The 22,917-nt window shown below is 38.3% G+C and overlaps 1 protein-coding gene across 1 annotated transcript in view; it reads left to right on the top strand.

Annotated features, from left to right (window-relative positions):
- Positions 1 to 22,917, top strand: part of NBAS (NBAS subunit of NRZ tethering complex) — a 160,057-nt gene that overhangs the window by 90,527 nt on the left and 46,613 nt on the right. The window contains exons 41-44 of the mRNA XM_058020301.1: positions 6,500 to 6,729; positions 9,692 to 9,802; positions 12,929 to 13,179; positions 15,153 to 15,487. Coding sequence (XP_057876284.1) covers positions 6,500 to 6,729; positions 9,692 to 9,802; positions 12,929 to 13,179; positions 15,153 to 15,487 — 927 coding nt within the window. The remainder of the gene's footprint in view (positions 1 to 6,499; positions 6,730 to 9,691; positions 9,803 to 12,928; positions 13,180 to 15,152; positions 15,488 to 22,917) is intronic.

Consider the following 22,917-nt stretch of genomic DNA (forward strand, 5'->3'; position numbering starts at 1 on the left):
ACAAGAGATCTGGAGAGGGACTTCTTACAAGGCCATGAAGTGACCAGACAAGGGAGAACAGGTTTAAACTGAAAGAGGGAAGGTTTAGACTGGGTTTAAACTGAAAGAGAGGGTAGGTTCAGATTAGGTATGAGGAAGAAATTCTTCACTGTGAAGGTGGTGAGGCACTGGAACGGGTTACCTAGAAAAGGTGTGGATGCCCCATCCCTGGAAGTCTTCAAAGCCAGTTTGGATGTAGCTCTGAGCAGCTTGGTTTCGTTTCAGCTGTCCCTGCCCATGGCAGGGGTCTTGCAACAAGAAGATCTCTAATGTCTCTTCCAATCCAAACAATTCTGTGTTTCTATAAAAACAGCACTAGAGCAATTTGTTCAACTCTTCAGACACAAATCACTTAGCATAACTATAGAAACAACTGCCTGGACAACACTTCTAATTACTTTTGTTTTATTATGGAACAGCAGCCTCTTGCAATTTTTGTTGGTTTTGTTCCTGCAGCAGTGCTGTGATCCAGAAGTGATTTTCTTTTTTTATACTGTCATACATCTGGAATGAAACTTTAAAACATTCAGGGAAAAAAGATACATTTGCATGAAATCTATGGTAAAGGAAGGAAGGGAGGCTGGGGAGTTTAAATCCACAGCTGCCTTTCTGCATCTACATAATCCAGACACAAATTTTTTAGTACAGTAGGAAATACCTTGTTTGCAGTACCATGTACCATACTGTGGTGAGAAGCATTTTTTTAAGAGTATGGCCAGGCTTTAAAACCATTATACTTAATTATAGCTGAGACATTAGAGTATGCTACAAAAACTTCTGCCAGATGATTTAAGATTTTAAATCTGAAACAGAATATTGTTTTAATGTCTGAATGTATAAGACTTACAGGTTTAACAATAGAGATGAGCCATAGATTCTCTCCTTCATTGTTAAAATAAGTTTGTACCACTTGATCCTGATGCATCTTGTAGCTTACAGAAGGTATTCTGGTAGTTATTTTATATTGACCTTGTGTGATTTCAGTGGTGAGTGATGAGATCTGCTGCTTCCTGTAGCCTTTTAAGAAATGGTCGTGAAAGCTGATCCTGACCAAAACTGTTGTTGCACAATACGTGTAGCTACAGCAGTGGAAGGAGAATAAGGCTGAGGTATCCTCACATTTGAGTTATATGACAATAAAAGTTTATTTCTGAGATGTTCTGGTCTTCCATTTGAGCCATATGTTTTATCTTTTGCTTTGCGCAGATCAGATGTGAGACAGCTGTGATATGGGAGGTTGGCTACCCCAAATTCATGTGGTGCTGTATCTAAGTTAGAGTACTTTTGATTCACAGCATGACAAAAGTCTAAGTTGAAGACAGGTGTCATTAATTTAATTAATGAAAAGCTGTCCTGTGGAGAGATGGAGAGTATTTCTTCAGTGAACAGGCACGTTCAGGATTTTATTTCTTGGGTGAACTATTTTGTTCCTGTAAATCTTTTTTCCTGCTTCAGTATGTGAGGAAAATTATTGTCTTATGTGCTTCACTTCATTCTTTTTCTCTTGCCTTCCCCTCCATCAAATTTGTAGCACATTGAATCTCTTGCTGCAAGGACTGTGGCAGTTGCTACAAGGATTAGGGACGGCTTTCCTTTCTGAAATATGAATGCATTCTAGAGGTGTGGTTTGGTTCCCAGCTGCACTGGTGATTGGCTGTAGCTGCAGAGGCAGGGAAATGGGCAAAGTGCAGCTGTGTGTGCAGCAGGAGCCCCACACCCTGCTCCCTGTGTCTGTGCAACAGGAACCCCACACCCTGCTCCCTGTGTGTGTGCAGCAGGAACCCCACACCCTGCTCCCTGTGTGTGCAGCAGGAACCCACACCCTGCTCCCTGGTGTGTGTGCAACAGGAACCCCACACCCTGCTCCCTGTGTGTGTGCAGCAGGAGCCCCACACCCTGCTCCCTGTGTCTGTGCAACAGGAACCCCACACCCTGCTCCCTGTGTGTGTGCAACAGGAACCCCACACCCTGCTCCCTGTGTGTGTGTGCAGCAGGAACCCCACACCCTGCTCCCTGTGTGTGTGCAGCAGGAACCCCACACCCTGCTCCCTGTGTGTGTGCAGCAGGAACCCCACACCCTGCTCCCTGTGTGTGTGTGCAGCAGGAACCCCACACCCTGCTCCCTGTGTGTGTGCAGCAGGAACCCCACACCCTGCTCCCTGTGTGTGTGCAGCAGGAACCCCACACCCTGCTCCCTGTGTGTGTGCAACAGGAGCCCCACACCCTGCTCCCTGTGTGTGTGCAGCAGGAACCCCACACCCTGCTCCCTGTGTGTGTGCAGCAGGAACCCACACTCTGCTCCCTGTGTGTGTGCAGCAGGAACCCCACACCCTGCTCCCTGTGTGTGTGTGTGCAACAGGAGCCCCACACCCTGCTCCCTGTGTGTGTGTGCAACAGGAACCCCACACCCTGCTCCCTGTGTGTGCAGCAGGAACCCACACCCTGCTCCCTGTGTGTGTGCAACAGGAACCCCACACCCTGCTCCCTGTGTGTGTGCAACAGGAACCTTACATGCTGCTCCCTGGTCACCCTTGCTCATGTGCTGTCATCTCCTTGTTTTGCTAACCATGAAGATGTTGCTTGGTGTATGTATCTCCCTCTGGAGCATGAGACCTTTCTTAGGATTGCTTGAAATGGTGTAAAAGGAACCTGATGTTACAGGGATCTGGGCACAAGGGAGCCTGTCCTCTTCCTTCCTTTTGGATTTCTGTTGCTGAATGCAGTGGCAGCTTTTGCCCATTGCCAAAAGATTACAGTTCAAAAAGTGATGGAAATGCTTTGCAACCTCAATCCATAGAGGTCTACAGTGTCAGTTTTGTCTTTGAGGTGATTATGAGTGGATTGGCCTCTGATCAAAGCAGTTTTTCTGATCACTTTTTCTGATCATTTTTGTACTGCAGTCTGTAGATTATTTACATTAAAAACAGAATCAAAAGAGTAATAGGTTATTTAAGAACAATTGGATGGCTTCTTGGTCTTAAAAGAAGTAAGCAAGCCAAATAGCATTACAGTGATCTATTATTATATTGGTGATAAAGTGTTCACAAGAGAGCATTTTATTTATTTTTTATTTTATTATTCTTTTTAAATTAGTATTACCATAGTTGTAAAATTATTGCCACTTCCTGAGCAGGAGAGGAGCAGCATAGTAGATCATATTTTTTGTTTGTTTTTTAAAATTTGTTTCTGATGCATATGACTGAATTAAGTCTTACATAGATTGGAAGAGGAAAGAAGGCATACCAACTTGCCTGGAAAAAAAGCCACAAAAATTGAAGATTAACTCAGGCATAATAATGAAGATATTCCAAGATCAAAATCTCTTATTTGCTTATAAAACTAGTGTTGCTTTTATACTGTCACAGTGGCTCACATATTGAGGGGCTTCACTGATGTCACTTCCAGAGGGTGACCAAAAAAAATGCTTTAAAACATTTAGTCAGGTGGACCCTGAATCCCTGCTGAGGGATTGTTAACAACCAGTGGGGCAATAGGGATAGAAAGACGACCTTCTGAGTAAATGACATTTAAGAGCATGAAATGAAATTAGCTTTGTGCTGAAGTGATGGGTGCTTTTTGTTTTCTCTCCATTCTTTTTTTTTTTTTTTTTCTTTCTTAGTTCCTAGGTAAGGCCTCTGCCAGCACAAGTATAGTGTTAGCCCAAGAGCTGAGTGAAATGCATTGGCAGGGGGTTCCTGAGGGATTTCCCCTCGTAGTGCTAGGGAGGCTTCTGAGTTAAGGGTGTTAATACATTTGGGTCAGCTCTTTGGCTTCTTTGGAAACTTACCCTGTGTTTACAATGTATGCATGTAAAATGCCCTTCCTGCATGATCACAGGAGAGAAAGCTTTTTTCAAACATCTCTCTAGAAGTACTGGAGGAGATTATCTGGCAAACTGGGGAGTTGGACACCTAAGCACAATTTCTAACTGGCCAAAGGACTTTGAAAAACCAAGAGAATTGTATAGTAGCTCTTTGGGGGTTGTTGGTGTGGGTTTTGACAGGTGATGTTATGAAGGGAACAAGTTGAATATGGCATCTTATTGGTCTTACTTGTCAAAATTAATTTGTATTTACACAAATTGCTGTCTGTTACAATTTGAAGAATGTCCAAAAATTGAAAAACTCTATGAATGTTGCAGTAAGATTCAGACTTGACTGATTTTACCGATTTTTGTCATGGCCAGGTACTGTTACTAGCTAGTTTTTGCGGTTTTTTCAATTAAAATTTGTTTAAACATTTTTTAAAAACTGGTGATGCAGCTGTAGTGATTTTTCTTTCTTACTGTTTCATTAGAACAAGCATTATGTCTAATTGAATTAGCTATTTAATGGATGTAGAAATAGTTTTGCTTTTCTTCTTAAAGATATGCATTATTAAAAATATGAAGATGTTAAAAAATGAGTACTTAAAATTAAGAAATACAAGTTGAATGCATCTTGATACCAAACAGAAGACTGTGGGATTTCTCTAATTTCGGATTCATATGCTGCGATAATTTAGGCCATAGATTTTTTAAGAGATAAGAGGATAACACTTGATTGAAAGATTTCTCATGGTGAATAGAGTAAGACAATCTTTGGAAACTACTTGCAGTAAACAAACTTCAGTTGTGTTTTCTTAATCTAAATGTATAATTTTTATCTTCTAGATTGAATAGTTTGCACTTTATTTTGCCACATGCATCTGGGGTTATATATACATGGGTATTCACATAGTGTCACATTCTTTTATTCTAGATTTGACATTAGTAAGACCAATAGACCCCAAGACGTTATTTCCAAATAAGGTCCTTGGGACCATAAACAGGCAGCATGGAAGATTACACACAGGTGCTTTTACAGAAATATACCACATGGGGCCTTAATGGAGAGAGGGGAAAGCTAACAAAAGAGAGCAAATTTACTCTCATAGGTTTCCTGAGGAACCTGCCTTTCTCAGTGCACTGGAGGTTTTAGGCAGCTATGTTAAACATGTTTCCCTGTCTTGCTCTGACTTACCCTGTCTCCATGCTTTGTTTTCTGGTGTATCACATAGAATGAGATACCAGGGTACATAATAAGCTGTGGATGGATTTCCAGCTGATATAATTGTGTTGTAGAGGCACTGCTCTGCTTGCCTGTCTCTTTTTGTGAAGTTTTATTATTCTACTACCAATTTCCTAAGCAGTCTTGAGAGAAGTGCTGCTGTTGTGTATAAAACCAATGAGTTTGCAATGTTTGGAGGGCTTCAGAAGTGCAGAGTGAAGAGGAAAAAGGATGCCCTGTAGCATTTAATGTGTCTTGGTGAGCAGCCTGTCAATTAAGATACTTGGAAAAAAATCAATTTAGAATGACCAGCAAGTCACAGAAAAAATAAAGCACGCCTCAAGGTTTAAACTTGGTGCGTGTTTTACCCAGCTGTGCACTCAATGTTCACAAGTTTATCTTCTAATGTAGCAGAATAATTCTGTAGTAAAAAACCGAAGTATATTGCTTAGGTACACTCAACATTTTTGAGATCACAGCAGTTACATCAGCTGTTTCTCTTAGGAAATACTTCATCTACACTGGATCCTAAGGTATTTTTTGGTGACTCTTCTGTGGATGCCACACAGAAGTCACAGTGCATCTTTTGGGCATTGAGCTGGTGTTGCCTTCATTTTTCATGGAAGAGAGAAATCAAGGTATCAAGTAAGCCAAGTGTTTAGATGTTACACAGAGCTCTGTTCAAGTGGAGGTGCCTAGGCATAGCCACTGTCCAGATGTTGAGATAAATTGGAACACTCCGCAGTACATGCATTCCTTTTTCATGCTTTGTGTTCTAAATTGTTGCTTTGCTATGAGGATTTTTGACTACAGAAGTTAATGGTTTATAACAGATGCACTTGGTGTGTAATTTCTAACGCAGAAAAATAAGTTTTATTTGTGATTAAGGTATTTTGAAAAGTGACGTTGCTTAGTTAATAGATGATCAGTGTTTTATTCTTTGAGGATTCAGGGTATAGGCAATGCTTTGAGTAATTTGTGGATACTGCAGTATTTCTTTGAAAGTATTAGTTCTCAACACTTAAAAGCTATTCCTCTCTTCAATCTTATATCAGAAATTCAGTACCTTTTCTTTTACTTCAGTGTTTGATTAATCAGTTACCTAGTTTCAATGTAAATAAAAGTGAGGAATTTAAAAAGAAATAAATTCAGTCATAGTGGAACATTTGCTACTATTAATTTGGTGAGGTAAGTTTGGGGTTTTTAAAAATATTGGTATCATATGGAGTAGTCTAAAACATTCCAAAAGGATAAATTATGGTATCAGAGCACATGGGCCTTACAGAAAATTTTAAATTCTGTTTACTTAAAATTTCTCAGAAATGGAAACAAATTTCCTAGTTTTGAACACAGGGGTCAATTATATATTGATAATTCTTTGTTCAGAATTAACAGGGATTTTTTTTTTAGTTTGTTGTTTGTTATTTTTGCAGGCTGATCCAAAAGAGTTGATTCAGATGGTCACAAAGCATGTTACTCAGTATTCCCAGGCAGACTGGCCTGAAGAAATCAGCAGTTTGATAAATCAGCTGCATTACTACAATGAACGACTGCTGGACTTCACTCAGGCTCAGACTCTGCAAGGACTTGGCAAAGGAGTGGACGTGCAGAGATTCACAGCAGATGCACAGTACAAGAGAGAAACAATACTAGGATTGGCAGAGTAAGTAATTTGTATTCGGTTTGTTTTCTCTGTTTCAGAATAGAATAGCTTTAAGCTTTAAATTAGGAGAGTAAATGGAAAGTAGTGCTGACCTTTAGAGAGATAATTTACTTGCTTTTGAGATTTACACTGTAATACAGCTACAGTTGGAGCTTTTTCTATGTAACTGCTCTACTTAAATGAAATGTTGCTCAAATAAATGGATTTATAATTGAATCTATAACTCTTCATTTACTAACTTCTGATATTAAAATTAATCAGGGATTAATGAAAGCAGAGCATAGATGAAGGTTTGGTCTGTTTCTTTCATCTCCTGTAAACCTGCCCTAGCATCCTATTAATGTATGCCCATGCATCAAAGTTTGGAATGAACTATAGTTGAAAAAAAAAAAGAGTTGTTAAACTGTATTTTATTCTTAATAATTTAGTTAGAACTGCTGTATATCACTGTATTTTTTCCATGTAGTCATTTGGAAGTGTTTCACCACATATGTTCTGATATTTAGCATGCTTTTATCTCATCTTTCAGAAATCCAGAATAGAAAAAAAGAAGGATATAGGATAGTACTTTTCATATTAAAAGTACCTTTAATTAATATCTGCATGCAGGTACTTCAGGCTGTGAACAAGTCATGAATATGACTTACGTTTTAGGGACAGTCACAGCTGACTAGTTGACAGACTGTCAGAGAAAGAGTTCTCTGCAATAAGAAGCTTTAAATATAATCTCAGATTTTCAGCTGATGTCTGCATAAAGCTTTTGAAGAGCATATTTAAATATTTTCAGTTTTCCACATATGTAGCTACTCATAGCTACAATTCCAATAGAAATTTGCTACTAAATGGAATTGATATACCAAATAAGAGTGGTTGTATAAGGTCAGGTTTTGGACACAAAGCTGATGCTTTATATCTGTGAAATTTGTTCCTGCATTCATAAAAATAGCTTTTGTCACTGCATTCATAAAAATAGCTTTTAATAGTCTTTTAATGTTTCCATTCAAATTGCCTGCTTTGTATCTATTGTTACTAAGCTCATCTGTCTGGTGTGTCAGTAGGTTACATCTTGATGACTACCTACAGAAACTTCAGTACAAGTAGTCTTCTCTTATTACAGATACTCACTTTGATTACAGCAGGATAACTTACATTTTCACCCCAGAGTTTATAGATACTCTCTCTTGTAAAATAAAGTAAATATGAAAAGAAAGTTACTTACAGTAAGTAGAGGTAAGAACGCGATATGAAAGGGTTAGAAGTGGCACTTCCATATTGGGCATTTGCAGAGATCCAGTTAATTACTTGTTCAGCTTGCAGCTTCCTTGCTTTAATCTTCTCAGTGGAGTCTTAATCTGCATTTTCTAATGGAAAAGATGCACAAATTCAATGTAATTGTGTAGCATATTTGTTCTTACTTTTTTAATTAAGTGCCTCATGTTTTTTAATCTTTCATGAAGTGCTGTTTGAAGGAACAACACCTGGAAAAGATTACATTTTATTTACAAAACAGCTTTTTGGAGCAATTTGCTAAAACTAGCTAACTGGTAGTAGGCTGCATTATCTTCTGTATTTGGTGTATATCTTTGGAAGCTGTTGTTTATTGAGTTTGTGCCACTCTTGGGTAAGCAACACCAAAATACATGCAAAGTGTGCCTGTGCTCACCTTCCGTGAGGTCTCCTTTGGCAGTCCTTGGACTCAGACCAACAGGCAGGCAGGGCTGGGCATGAAAAAGGGTGTGTAAAAGAAAGCTGAAAGTTCATTTTTTCAGCTTTTCATTGTGCAACAGCTGCTTGCTTTTGTCATTACCTTGACAATGAATAAATTGCTTGTACTGTTCTTCATTTATATGGTATAATTTCCGTAAACCACCACTGCCTTAGGCTGCTGCTGCATGCCACTCTAAGACAGAAGGGGAGGATTGTGGTATAGCTTATAAAGTTCCAGGAGGAAAGGGTTCCACTAGTTCCAGGAGCCACTCCTGATTTGTATGATTGACTGGATTATTTTGCAACTAAAGCATTCATACCATCTTCCTCTTTCACTGAATCACAGAATGGCTGAGCTTGGAAGGGGCCTCTGGAGGTCATCTTGCCCAAACTCAGGCAGAGCCTCCTCAAGGATTCACATTAAGTACATTTTTAAGAAGTTGTTCATGACAGACCTATGAGGAAGTAATTACACACAAATAGTGTTTTTCTTGGAATTATCCTGAAGATAAAAGGTTGAACCCAACCAAACTGAAACCAAAACCCAAAAATCAGCCTTAACAGTATTGCCTTTATGCCAGCCTAGAAACAAGAACCATTCATCTCTGTTTGAACCAAACTATACTGGAGTGGTAAAGATTAATATGAAGTTAACTTTGAGCTTTCATATTTTACCATGATCTCCATCTCTTGTTTTGTAAAAGGGTTTATGCACTAACAGAAAAGTAGTTTTTAATATTTTAAGACAGAATGAGCTGGACATCTTCATTCCTTTTAGTCTACAAATACTGGGAGTGTTTTTGTCTGTGAACTACTAGGAAGTGCTTTGAGGATTTATATACCAGTTGTGCTAAAATACTGTAGGTGTTGCAACTAAATCAAATAAATGCTAACTGTGATCAGTTACATCCTTCATCACTTTGTAATTGAAATGGAATGAAAACTGAGATTTTTGCCTTAGCACAGTCTGGAGTAGAAATTACCATTGAGAACCAGTGTTTGTGGTGTAGGTTCCTGTCTTTGAAATATCTTTGTAGTTTTTTTTTCTTCTATTTATTTTTTCCCAAATGGAGCACCAAGTATAAGTAAATGCAGAAGGACACGCTTAATGTATTTTTATTTAATTTTTTTTCTATGTTCTTGTTTTATGAAAAAGACATAGTAAGTTTTCTAACATAAGCATTTATTTTCATATTATGTCTCATAGGGCTTAACATAACTTTTCCTTATTTTTCTCATGCCTGTCCTCAACCAGGACACTTGAAGAAAATGTCTATAAAATTGCTGTTTCTTTGGCTCAGCGATACAATGTTCCACTTTGGGAAGTTTACATGACCCATCTGGAATTTTTATTCACTGACAGTGGGTAAGTTGTCTCCTCTGCAAATGCACATACAATTCTGTTACATAGAAATAAATGCTGAAGTATGACATAATTTAATTACATTGGGAGTGGAGTTTGGGTTGTGTGTTCATTTGTCTTGTGTTGGGATAGTATGGGAGTATTTGTCTTTTCCACGTAATGCTTCTGCAGCCAGCTGTGAAAGCTGCTGTTGCAGGCAAGGTTGAAAGTCCATGTGTGTCTTACTGTTCTTCAGAGTATTCCAGGACTTTGTTTCAGTGTTCAAATTTCCATAACTTTGAATGTTGAGTTCTCTCTTGCAGTAGCAACTTATCCTGGAGTTATTCTGACAGTCCCTGTAATGTATCCTGAAACCTGATAGTTTCTCTTTTACTCTTTTTTGCTCTTTATTGACCTCTATTCTACATAATAGAGGAAATAAATATATCCCTATTCACATTGTGCATCTGTTCATATTAGTTTCATTTTTTGATAGAGGCAGGGTTTTTTTTTAAACAATGTTTTACTGAAACTGTTCTAGCCTAAAAGATTATGGCAGACCAAGCCTGGCACGGGTGTGGCACAACGGGAGGGGTGCTTTTAATGTCTGTTCCACAGTGGCTTTAGGACCTTTATTTTTAAATTTATGTGTTTATTTATTTTAACCCCTTACATCATGTCAGGCAGTTTTTGCCTACTGAAAGAGGAATAAACCCATTTGATGGAAGACCAAGCTACTTGCCTGAATAGCACATGCAGATGACAGTGATGTAGAACTCCCTGTGTAATGCAGCAGCTCTTACCTACTGTTCTGACAGATATGATGAAATGAATTTGGTTTGTTTCAAGTGTTGCAGTCTTAAAGCACCTTTAGCTTGCAGCAGTGTTGGTACGTCTCTTAACATTAACTATTAATTAAAAAAAGCATTGAAACATTTTATAAAATGTGAGGCATAAAAAACAAAGCCTAGTGAATTGTCTGGAGAAGATGAAATAATGTTCTGAGATTTTTCTTCACTTCCTCCAAAAAACAGAGAAGTCATACCCTCTAAATTTTGATGCTGCTAAATTATTTACTGCTTTAAACAAAACAGACAGTCAGGTTATAAACATGGCAACACTGGGCTGAGTGTGAAAGAGCCAGCTGCCTTCTCTGAGACTCGAATATTACCAACTGTTTTGCAACAGTTTTCTATTGTTTTCTTTGTTCTTGTCCTCCTTGATTTAGTATTCATAGAATTCTGAAATCACAGAAGTACAGAGTAACCATATTTTCTCTAGTGAAATTCAAAGAAAATCTTAAAAGTTGATGTATAATAGCATGATATGCTGCTGAGCATATTTTTGTATCATAATCTCATTTTAAAATTGATTGACAGCAAATGACCATTACAGTATATTTGAATCTTGGGATTATGGCATTAATAATAGATGTTTCATTATGCATTCATTCTGAACTGAAATTAAGTTTATTCTAAGACTTAATCTCTTTACCAAATACGCAGTATTTCTGTGAGCCACTTTACATAGGGAGAAGCTCAAAAGAGCTTCATAGTTTGAATTAACATAGTTTGTATTAACTATTCTTTTGATTATTTGGTGACAAAGAATTAATGACTTTATTGTGAAATATGAGTCTGGAAATTGTTCAGAATGACATTTTATAAAAAGCAAGAGAAAACTTAGTTATTTCTGTTGAGGAATCTGATCACATTTGATTATCAAAACTCTATAAAATGGAATTTACGATTTTAGCAAAACAAACTTTTGTCTATCACAGAACCTCTTGTTCCAGAATCTTTCTGAACACCACCATAAAATCTTCCTATCTGCAATCAGCCCTGCCCTAAAAACACTGCAAACATCTGCCAATCCTGTTCATGTAATTTAATGCTCAACTGGCTTTTAGTTTCAACTTTGGGTATGAACACAAAAAAATAGTCATATCACAGTCTTGAAGTACATCAGGTCGAAGTGTCTGCTTTCCCCAATATGAAGAGTGGATGGTACTTTATTTCTATTAATATCATACTTGTTTTCATTAATATTGTAGAAAAAATAACAAATAAGAAGAATCTGTAGAATTAAAAGAATGCTTGCAGTGTTAACCATCTTGGGATAGGTCACAGATGTAAAAATATCTAAAAAATATCTTATTCTCCCTAAGAAATCAGTTAATTTTTAAACTGAGAAGGTTGTATTTGTGGTATTTGCTGTAACAAAATCATCTTGAAGAATGAAACAGACATTTTACTTGGATATTAAAGAGAAACACTAACTTACAGCATGTGTATTTGGGGAGGGAAATTACGAAATTCTAATTTAATCAGTTTTAAAGTAGATTTTCCTCAGATTTAGGCAAAACTTTGAGTTGAGAAAGATAAACTTAAGATGATATGCACCCATATGCACCCATTTTTCTCCCAGCCGAGGGAAAAAAGAGTGATTATCTTTTATGTAGTCAGCTGGAGGTGTCTGAATTCATACTGTGAAAAGGATAATGTATTCTTTTCAAAAGATTCAGGAAAGAATTTCCCGAAGCAGTGAGACTGACTGAGGTCAACCCAAAGCTTACTGATATTTTCATAAGCTTTCATGGATGATAATTTGAGAAGCAACTTGTGAAACTGTCAAAGTCTTGGTAAACTGTCCTAAGCATTAATAATAGTGCCAAACAGATTAATTGCTGGGCAAGACCAAATTTTCAGTAATAATATCTCTCAAGATGTGCACAGGTACTCATCAGCTACAGAAAACAGAATGTAATGGATTGCGAAAGCTTCTAACTGGGCAGTAGGATCTTTGGACATCATTCAGCCACAAGTGGCTGGTTAATATGTTTAATAAAGTCTTCCTTCACACATGTCCTGGATGTACGTTTTCTTTTTACATATAGCTGTACTCCCAGATGTGAAATCCTGCTTTGAATTCCACTTCAGTACTCATAACCCTTAATCTGCATGTCCAAGGTAACAGGATCAGGAAATACAAGAGTTGCTTAGCTGTTGTTTATAGAGAGTACAGTTATCTAAGTGTTTGTGAGTGAGACCCTAAAGAGAGGGAAGAATTGTCCTCTCTCCCAGGTGTGCAGCTGTAAGAGTCTTTCATGGCTCATCCAGGCCTTTAAGCAAAAGTTATTTCTAAACACAGGTTATCGACACTGCAAATAGAAGAAAGAGCACAAAGTCTTGGTCTGTTTGAGACTTTGAAAAGCAGTCCTGAGACCTTTCATGAGCACATGGCTAAATATGTTTACCCAAGTATTGAAGGCCAAGATCACCAGCGGTTGCTTTACTATTTTACACTCCTGGAAAACTGTGGCTGCTCAGAAGTGGTGAACCACGCTCTTAAACCTGAAACTCACATACGACTCCTGAAAAAATTCAAAGCGGTTGCACCAGGTAAGAGAGTACCTGTTTGTTTTCTTCATCACTGTATTTATTACTTTATGATGTAAGTATTGGGATGATTATGCTCAGCTAGTTTGTTTTCCTGGTAATTGTTTCTTTTCTGTGAGCAAAGGAGATGAATACAATTAATATAGTTGCAAGTTCTTTTTCTTTGTTTTACTGGAAATCATTTGATTACAGCAAGAAAAAACAAGAACAGGTTTCTGTTAGTGATGCAAATTAAGATTATTGGTGATATTTCATAGTGAAATTTTAAATGAAAAATGTCAAGTTCCTAGAGTATAATTTTTAACACTGCAAGTTTAACATGAATATTCTCAATGGGCTTAAGAAAGTTTACCTTTCGAGAGTCTGAATCACAGAATATATTAGGGACTTTATGCATTTTGTGTTTGTTTGTCTGAAGGAGGATAATTTTTAGTTATGTTTTACCCTTGATACTACCTTTTCCTTTCCCAGAATTACAGCATTGTTTGTAGCCCTACATTTTCAGACAATTACTGTAAAATACTCTGCTGCTAAACATTCAGGAACTTGAAATACTACTTTCAATTTGCTTGTTAGTTGGATACTTTCTTGAATTTTAGTTGTACAACTCCAAATCCAGTTTCAGATTGAAAAATACACACTGTATGGCATTACCTCCTGTGAGGATTAATTAATTGATCAGTATTGGAACCTAATTTGATTTGGACACTAACTGTGCTGCAAAGTTTGAAGAGATGGTGCCTATGAATTCATGTATTGCAGGAAGAAAAAAGTCAGTTTTTGGAGAGGAGGAGTGACCCTCAGTTCTTATTGATATTATTCAACAATCAAGTTCTGTGATGCTTGCCAAAGAAAATTCTGCCATGAAGTTATTGTTTCATTCATTTATTTAAGCAATTTATTAAAAAAAAAGTCCTGGGAAAATATGTCAGACATAAATTCATCAGTTTGCGTGGTAAAAAATTAAATCTTTGTACTACATGCCTAATCAAAATTCTCAGTGTTCAGCACAGTTTAGAGGTAGGAATGAAGGAACAACAGCTAAGTGTTTGCAGAGGTTGCAGGCCCAAAGTGTATGAATAAGAACATGGCAATAGAAGTCAGTTACTTCAGAAATTATATGCAGAAGAAAACAAAATAGTATCATTTCTAGAAATACTTCTGTTGTTGGTAAATTAATTGCAAGGATGTTCTTCCTCTGGGAAGCAGAGTAGTAGCATAACTCTTGATTATATAAATATTGATGTAAATGGATCTACATGTCCTATCTCTAGCTGACCTTATTTAGTTTACTTGTAGTTAGTGCCTTACAATTTTTCCTAAGCGGTGAGTACCAGTTGTTACATGATCAGAATACATATTTTAAATTAATGAAGACTCATGCTTTGACTTGCATGAGGTTTTGTGGGATTTACATTTAACTTCTAGCATGCTTCTATATACTATATATATGTTCTTGCTTCTTTGAGAATCTGTTTTTTTCGGGTTGTGTCATAGAATCACAGAACAATTAGGGTTGGAAGGGACCTTAGAGATCAATTAATTCCATATCCCCTGCCATGGGCAGGGATACTGTCCACTAAACCATGTTACTCAGTGTCCCACCCAACCTGGCCTTGACCACTTCCAGGGGTGGAGCATCCGCAGCTTCTCTGGGCATCCTGTTCCAGTGACTCACGACCGTCACAGTGAAGGATTTCTTCCATGTATTTAATCTAAGTCTGCCCTTTTTCAGTTGGGACCCATTCCCCCTTGCTGGAGTGATATATAATGTTAAAATACGTTCCATGGATTGAGAAATTTCACATGCACCAAGACATCATAAAATCTAAGTCTGTCAGTATTTATGTTTGTAAAAGGAGATGGGCTAGAGTCTTTTTAGTTCTGCAGTTGCTAGTGTATTCATTATTTCACATGTAATTTTGGAGTAGATGTAATTATGAATAACTTTTACCTCTTTCTCCTTCTGTCACTAGGTCTTAATTACAAAAAACTAACAGATGAAATTGAAAACCCTCTGGAAACATTGGAGCCCATCCTTACAAGTCAAAATATCTTATCTATTTCCAAACTGGCTCCCAAAATTCCTAAAAAAGATGGCAGCATGCTGTCACCAAGTTCTGTTTATACTGTGTGGTTGCAAAAACTTTTTTGGAATGGTGATCACCATCTCATTAAAAAAATACCAGAAACCATGGAGGAGTGGATACATGCATATGAAATGTGTTCCAAATACTTTGATAGACTCGATCCAGATGATATTGCTACTTTCATTGATGAAATTACTTTTTCTTCCAAAGCTGTCACAAAGGTAAGGAGATATTTTTAAAGAATTTTAGTCCTCAGGTGAAGCATATAATATATGAGTTCAATATAGTATCAAGAAGAAAGTCCCGGGAGATGTTACCGTTTTCATTTTGCAGTATTTGAAGATAAATTTGTAAACCTTTCCCTGCCTACCTTTTCTTTTTATGACAGCCAGTATGAAAAGAAAGGATTTTTATTCACTTAGGGAAGTTAGATCTGTGCATGTGAGAGTTTTGATGGAACCTCAGAGACCTCATGTGCTCATTCAACTGAGAATAAGATATTGTGTATTTCATAGAGTCATTGAGTAGTTTGGGTTGGAAGAGACCTTAAAGACCATCAAGTTCCAACCTCCCTGCCATGGAGGATTTCTGCATTTCTTCCATCTATCTTATATAATATAAACCTGGCCTCCTTCATTAAAGCCATCCCCCTTGTCCCATCACTACAGGTCCTTTGGAAAGCTCTCCTGCAGCCTCCTTTAGGTGTTGAGGGCTACTCTAATGTCTTCCCAGAGTCTTCTCCTCTCCTTACTGAGCAGCCCAGCTTCTCAGCCTGTCCTCATAGGAGAGTTGTTGCATCCCTCTGCACATCTTTGTGGCTTCCTCTGGGCTCAGACAGTCCCACTGTCCCTGTGTTTGACATAGATGTTAAACAGTGCCAGTCCCAATACCAGCCCCTGAGGAGTGACACTTGTCAGTGCTCTCTATTTGGACATTGAGCCCTTAATGCAACTCCTTGTATGCAGCCATCCCAGCCAGTTCTTTATCCACCAAGTGGTCCATCTGTCATATCCGTCTCTCCAGTTTGTGCATCATGCTGAACAGTGTCAAATGCTTTGCACCAGTCCAGGTAAATGACACCAGTTACAGCTCCTCTTTCTTCATCCAACAGTTCCGTAACCCTGTCAGAAAAGACCACCAGATTTGTCAGGCATGATATGCCTTTAGTGAAGCTGTGTTCGCTGTCACCAGCCACCTCCTGATTTTCTGTGCCTTACCATAGTTTCTAGGAGGATCTGCACCATGATCTTGCCAGTCACCAAGATGAAACTAACCACCCTGCAGTTCCCTAGGTTGTCCTTTTTTAAAAATGAGGACTGTTATTTCCCCTTCTAGAGTCAGTGGGAATTTCTCCAGACTGTCACAACTTCTCAAATGGATGGACAGCGGCTTAGCAAATTCATGCACCAATTCCCTCACAACCCACAGAGGCATCTCATAAGGACTTAGGACTTGTGCACCTTCAGGTTCCTTAGATGGTCTTGAGCATGAGATTTTTCTGCAGGGGCTTATTCTTCACTCTGCCAGCCCCTTCATTTGCTTTCTGCAACTTGGGTAGCATGGCTGGAGCACTTGCTGGTGAAGGCTGGTGCAAAACTGTTATTGGGTGACACTGTTTTCTCCATGTCTCAGGTAACCCCACTTCTTATTTCCTTCCAGGGAGGACCCACATTTTCCCTAGTCTTTCTTCTCTCACCAGTATACCTACAGAAGCTTTTCTTGTAGCCTTTGGCATTCCTGGCAAGATTTAGTTTGAGCAGTGTTTTAGATTTCCTAACCTGATCCCTGGCTGCTGGCACAGTTCCTCTGTATGCCTCACAGGGTACCTGTCCTTGTTTCCACCCTCTGTAGGCTTTCTTTTTAGTGTTTTTAGTTTTTCCAAGAGCGCCTTGTGCATCCCTGTAGGCCTCCTAGCATTTTTGCTGACTACTACTTCTTTGGGATACATTGTTCCTGCACTTGAAGGAGGCTGTGCTTCAATATCAGCCAGCCTTTTTGGGTCCCTCTTTGCTTTATCCCCTAGTACTCTACCAGGCAAATCCCTGAAGTCCAGAGCAGTGAACTTCCTGTGCACTCTCCTCATTGCACTAAGGATCTTCATGGCTGCTGCAGCCCAGGCTGATCCTGATTGTCACTTTCCCCTCCAGTTCTTCCTTGTTGGTGAAAACAAGCTCCAGCATAGCACTTCTCCTAGGTGGTTCCTGTATGACTTGGAGAAGGACATTGTCATCAGTGCATTCCAGGTGCCTCCTGGATTGCCCGTGCCCTGTTGCATTCTCACTCCACCAGACACTGGTGTGGTTGTATTTATTTACTTGAGCTCATCCTAAAATTCATTGTGCCGCAGGCTTGTGCTTAGTACCAGCTTTTGCATTCAGAATAAGATGTTCCACAGAGAAAGTATTCTGGCCCAATGCATGTAGTTTCTAACCATTGTAATAATGTAAATTATAAACTGTTGTAATCTCATCTGGCTGAAAGCCTGGTTTTGAAAGAATGCACTTTCAATGCACACTTATCTGTTACCAGATATTACCAGATGTGGAGTTTCTTTTTGCCCAGTGAAACCTACTTGAAAGGCTATTTCTAGCATAAAAATTTAACTATGCTTTCTTACATATCTTTATTGTGAAGCGCAAAAGAGAAATGAGATTTCTTAGATTTTACTCTATTAAAAGATCTAGAGATGTCTTCACTAACTTTAACTGAAATGAAAAGGCAATAGTGTCCAGGGTTTTTTTTTTGTGTGTATCTTCTTTATTTTCGTTTGTGACAGTTTTTCTGAGGTATTTCTACACCATGTTTAATGAGGTGAATTTCAGTTTGTTCTGTCTTTAAATACTGTTTTAATGTCCCCACAATATTAGTATAGGTTTATTAGAACCCGTCTAACCTGTGTCTATATCAGAAGTTGGTGAAAAAAATTCTAGCTGGGTTAATAAGAAACTTTGTCAGCACAGAGTTTATGCTGTGATCTGACTGTCAGAGTAGACCAGCATGTTTTCTTTAGTTCCATCAGCTGTCTCTGAAGCCTTTTTAGCAGAACTGTTGTCTTGGCTTAGGTGTTTTGTTCCCTTTTATCTCATAAAAGTACTTTTTCATTCTTATGAGCAATGATTCCGACTCCTCCTGAGATGTTAATTGCCAGACTTGACCCTGAACTGAGGTAGCAAGGGCATGGCTTGTTTAATGAGAACAATGTACTGTCTTTACATGTGGTCATTGCAACAGACTACTTGAAACTGTTGCTGTTAATGTTTCTTGAGTATTTCAAGGTTATTTCTCCTTTATTCCAGATGAATGGTACAGGGGGAGAGTGGATATCCTCCACTATGTGTCTGTTTTGAAACACCTTGATTATTTTCCTTTGTTTCTGTTCAGGATTCTAATACATTTTCTCTACCCTCCTGAGAGAGAAGGAGTTGCATGAAAGAAACACTAAGGGCAAGATGATTGTGGTTTGTGGTCAGGCAGAATTTTGTAGTAGAGACCTGTTAGCTTTCTGGCCATGAAAGATGCTCAAGAAGTGCTTGAAACAGTTGGTCATGTCATCTAATGTGCCATGCACTGGGTTTGGGATTCACAGCTTGCAAACTAGTTTTGCCTCAGGATCTTGTTCACTTCTCAAGTAGAATTGTACAATGAGAAATTCTATCATTGTTGACCCTGGAAACTTATCTCTGAGGTCTCTTTCCTCCACTTTTCATCTGGAAAACGCTGCATACATAAAAGCAGCCTTTTGACTTGCACCTGTTACTTAAATTTTATGTGTTTTGGGGCTGCCCTGGTCATGTGCTCACTCTTTTAATTTCTAATTCAGCACTTTCTTCCCAGTCTAGTTTTGTGACCAGATACTTTGCTATATCAGTTTTCTATTCCTACAACAGATGCATATTTAAGTATTTCGTGGAAGTGCTGATACTTAGTCAAAATGCAAAAAAAACTGGTAGAAATTAGTAGAAATGAGTTACCACCTGAAAGATGAGACTCAGTTCCCAGGCCTTAAGGGTTCCTTAAATGGTCACATTGTGTGGTGGAAACTGTGTGAACAGAGATGCATCATATGGGACTTCAGAAAACCATAGACCTAAAGTAACATAGTTAATGTTGTTGAAGAAGGTATAGATTGATGCAATATTTTTTTGTGTTTGTGGTAAATGAAACAGGCAAGGACCTTAAGCCTTTGTCAGTGCCATCCTCACACACTGAAGGGCAGTTCCCTTGACCACAGAAGCTCACTGCTGCAAGCAGTGGAAAGGTTCCTGCTTGTGGCACTTATTCTCAGATATGCTTTAACTCTGTATAACTATTTAAGTCTTTCTGACTACATAATAAATCATTCAGTCTCTGTAATGTTAAGAAAAGGTTGTCTGTGTGTATGGAACAGATTTCTTTCTAAAGAGGAGATATTCCAAATATTCTTTGGAATGACTGCTCATATTTTTGCATGCATTTTGAATCTGTCACCTTTTTTCCTCAGCAGCTCTGTTTGCTTTTAAATAATGTTGATGTCATAGTTTGTTAATTATAGCAATGATCACATCAACTTCTTACCATGATGATTTTCCATTTGTTCCTGTTTCTGTGATCTTTGTGAAGCATTTTAGATAGTTCGGGGATTTTTTTTAAATTCCTTCATTGCCAGCATTTTGTTCATTGTGCTAGAGAGTTGGTTATGTTTTCAAAGAACCATCTGTTGAGGAGCTCATAGGTCATTGCCCTGATGGTTTTTTGATTAACAATACTCTGGAAAAAAAGCCTAGCACAACAAAACACAACTGAAAACAATATTTTTAAATCACTATGTTTTCATTATTGAACACACGCTACAAATGGTGCTTGGCACAATATGTTGATTAGAAGAAGAAAAGGCCACAGCTTTAGATGGGAAAAACAGAATAAAAAGCAGTGGTTTCATCAGTCTGGTCTTCTGCAGAGAAACAGAAGCTGAAATTTTCTTTACATGAGTACTGTATTGCAGACTTCCATCAGACTACAGCTGATGATGTTTTTTTGTTTAACATTCCATCTTTTATAACTTCTTTCCCATATTGTGATTTAAAAGATTGAAAAGAACTTTTCTTGCAACTTAGTGATTTCAGTTGAAAGGTTGACTTATTTTCTCCGAGTCAGTAGTACTCTTTTGACCACATACCAAAGAGGTGTGGAATGAGAAACTGTTACAACTGAACATTACCCTGCATCATTTTCTTGACTTTAGAGACATTAAATGCTGTTTAAAATAACTGTATTAAAAAAGCTCAGTTAAAAGAAAAAAAAAGGCCAAGGCCAGAATATTGTTCACTGTCTTTTGTCTGGCTGATTGGCTTAATGCTGTATAAAACACTGAGGAAGACAGGGCATGACATTGCCTGAAGGTGTACAAGAAATGTTCTTACATAGCGTGACTGCATTCAGATGTTACTTTTTGAATTACTTGGCTTCATTTTATCACTGTGCTCCAGTTCAGTTGGTTTGCCTTGCCTGACCTTGTGTTGTTCATGGATATTGACAGTACTTCTTTTTCTAGTATCAGTGCAAGTTACTTTCTTGTGCCTTTCATTTTATATAGTTATTTTAATTAAATCTGCTTTGAGAATGGAATAGGAAACTTTACTAATATCTTTTCTTTAACTTGTTCCTTAAACTTCCATTTAAACTTTTTCCAGATGAATTTTACAGGGTCTGGTGGGAATGAAGTTAACTTTCATCATAGCAGCCTCAATGGGGCTGTGCTTTGGATTTGTGACTGAAACAGTGTTGATACCACACTGGGATTTTGACTTGCTGAGCACTGCTTGTACGGTGTCAAGGCTTAAATTTTATCTCAACACCTCAGCCCTGAATAGTCTGCAGGTAGGCAAAAAGTGGTTAAGGGACACAGCCCGGACAGCTGACTTGGGCTGGCCAAAGGTGTGTTCTGTGCTATCTAATGTCATGCTCAGTGGTAGCAAACAAAGAGTTGGGTGAGATTAGAGGGACTGAGCACCTCTGCTATGGGGAAAGACAGAGAATTTGGATTGTTCAGCCTGCAAAAGAGAAGGCTTTGGGGTGACCTAATTGTGGCCTTCTAGTACCTGAAGGGAAGCCACAGGAAAGATGGAGACAGACAAGAGCATGATGGAGATGGGACAAGAGGGAATGGCTTCAAACTGGAGAGTAGGTTTAGATTAGACATTGGGAAAAATGATTACCCAAAGAACCTGCAGATGCCCCATCCCTGGAAGCGTTCAAGGCCAGGTTGGGTGGGGCTTTGAGCAGTCTGGTCTAGTGGCAGATGTCCCTGTCCAAGGCAAGGGGGCTGGAACTAGGTGATCTCTAAGGTCCCTTCCAACCCAGGCCATTCTGTGATTTTGTGATTTGGCAGCAGGAACCCAGCTGTTCCATCTGAACATCAAAACCCATTTTTCATTAGAAGGGTGAGTGAACACTGGCACAAGTTGCACAGAGGGGTTGTTGAGTCCTCCCACATTGGAGATACCCAGGAGCCGCCTGAACCGTGGTCCTTGGCCACTGGCTCTAGGTGGCTCTGTTTAAGCAGATGCCCTTTGTTGGCCCTTTCTACCCATTCTATGTTTCAGTGTTTCTGGCATCCCAGGTTCCTGTGCCATTAAAAGAAGTAGAGCTGTTGCCATAATCTCACACTTGCACGTTAATCACTGACAACAAGACTAGCAGGGTCAGCATCTTCACATACAAGTAAATAATACTCATAGTATACTTTATTAAGAAGTACTTATGTACTCTGAGGAGAATAGGCTTATGAGATGAGTTTTTACCCTGAGGAGTAAAATCTGTTGAGGTGAAATAGTATGTGATGTTCTTTGGTTTGAAAAGAGATTTTTGGGATTTTTTTATTACACATTATAGTCTATAGATTTTAGAATCTTCTTAAACTGTAAAAGCTTTTTAAATATAAAACTTCACTTCACATGCAAACAAAGCTTGAACTAACCCCTAAGCTATGTTTTTATCTCTGGTTCTGATACCAAATCTCATTTCTGAAGCTGACTAGAAGTACGGAAGAGAGCTAGTCACGGTTTGGAATAAAATAACCAGAGAAATTATATGTTCATAGTGCTGCATTTTGGCACTATGCAAATGTGAATGCAAAATTAAAACAGCCTTGTGAAAAAGCTGTATTTTCTTTCTTGGTTTTTTTTTTTTTTTTTTGAATCTGAATGCTTTATTCTGCATGTGCTTATGGCAACATGACTTCTAAACTGGCAGTATATTGACACTTTCCTCTAGGATATAAGTTAGATGGAATACTTAAATTGTTTGCTTTTTGCATCACTCTTAATTGCATTTTGAACATTAGAATGTACACTAGAAGAGAAAAAATTGAAATATGTAGGTGTTTTCTTCTTTTATCATCTTTATAAAATGGATATATAAATCCAGCTGTGGTTGTTAGATTTTAATGTGATGTGGAAGCTATGAATTTTTCCTGGCTTAGAGTAAAACCTGATATTGAGGCCTTGTTCACAGTAACAAACTCAGTTAATTTGAGTGGGAATGGAACTCTGTTGCATTTGAAACTGTATGGTAAAATTCCCTTTGTATTGTGTTCAAACTGGCAAACTTTCTTAGCTCTAACAATAATGTCCACTCATTTTGCTTTCATCCTTAAAATATCCAGTAGACCATT

Source organism: Melospiza georgiana, chromosome 3, assembly GCF_028018845.1.
Source record: "Melospiza georgiana isolate bMelGeo1 chromosome 3, bMelGeo1.pri, whole genome shotgun sequence".
Classification (NCBI taxonomy): Eukaryota; Metazoa; Chordata; class Aves; order Passeriformes; family Passerellidae; genus Melospiza; species Melospiza georgiana.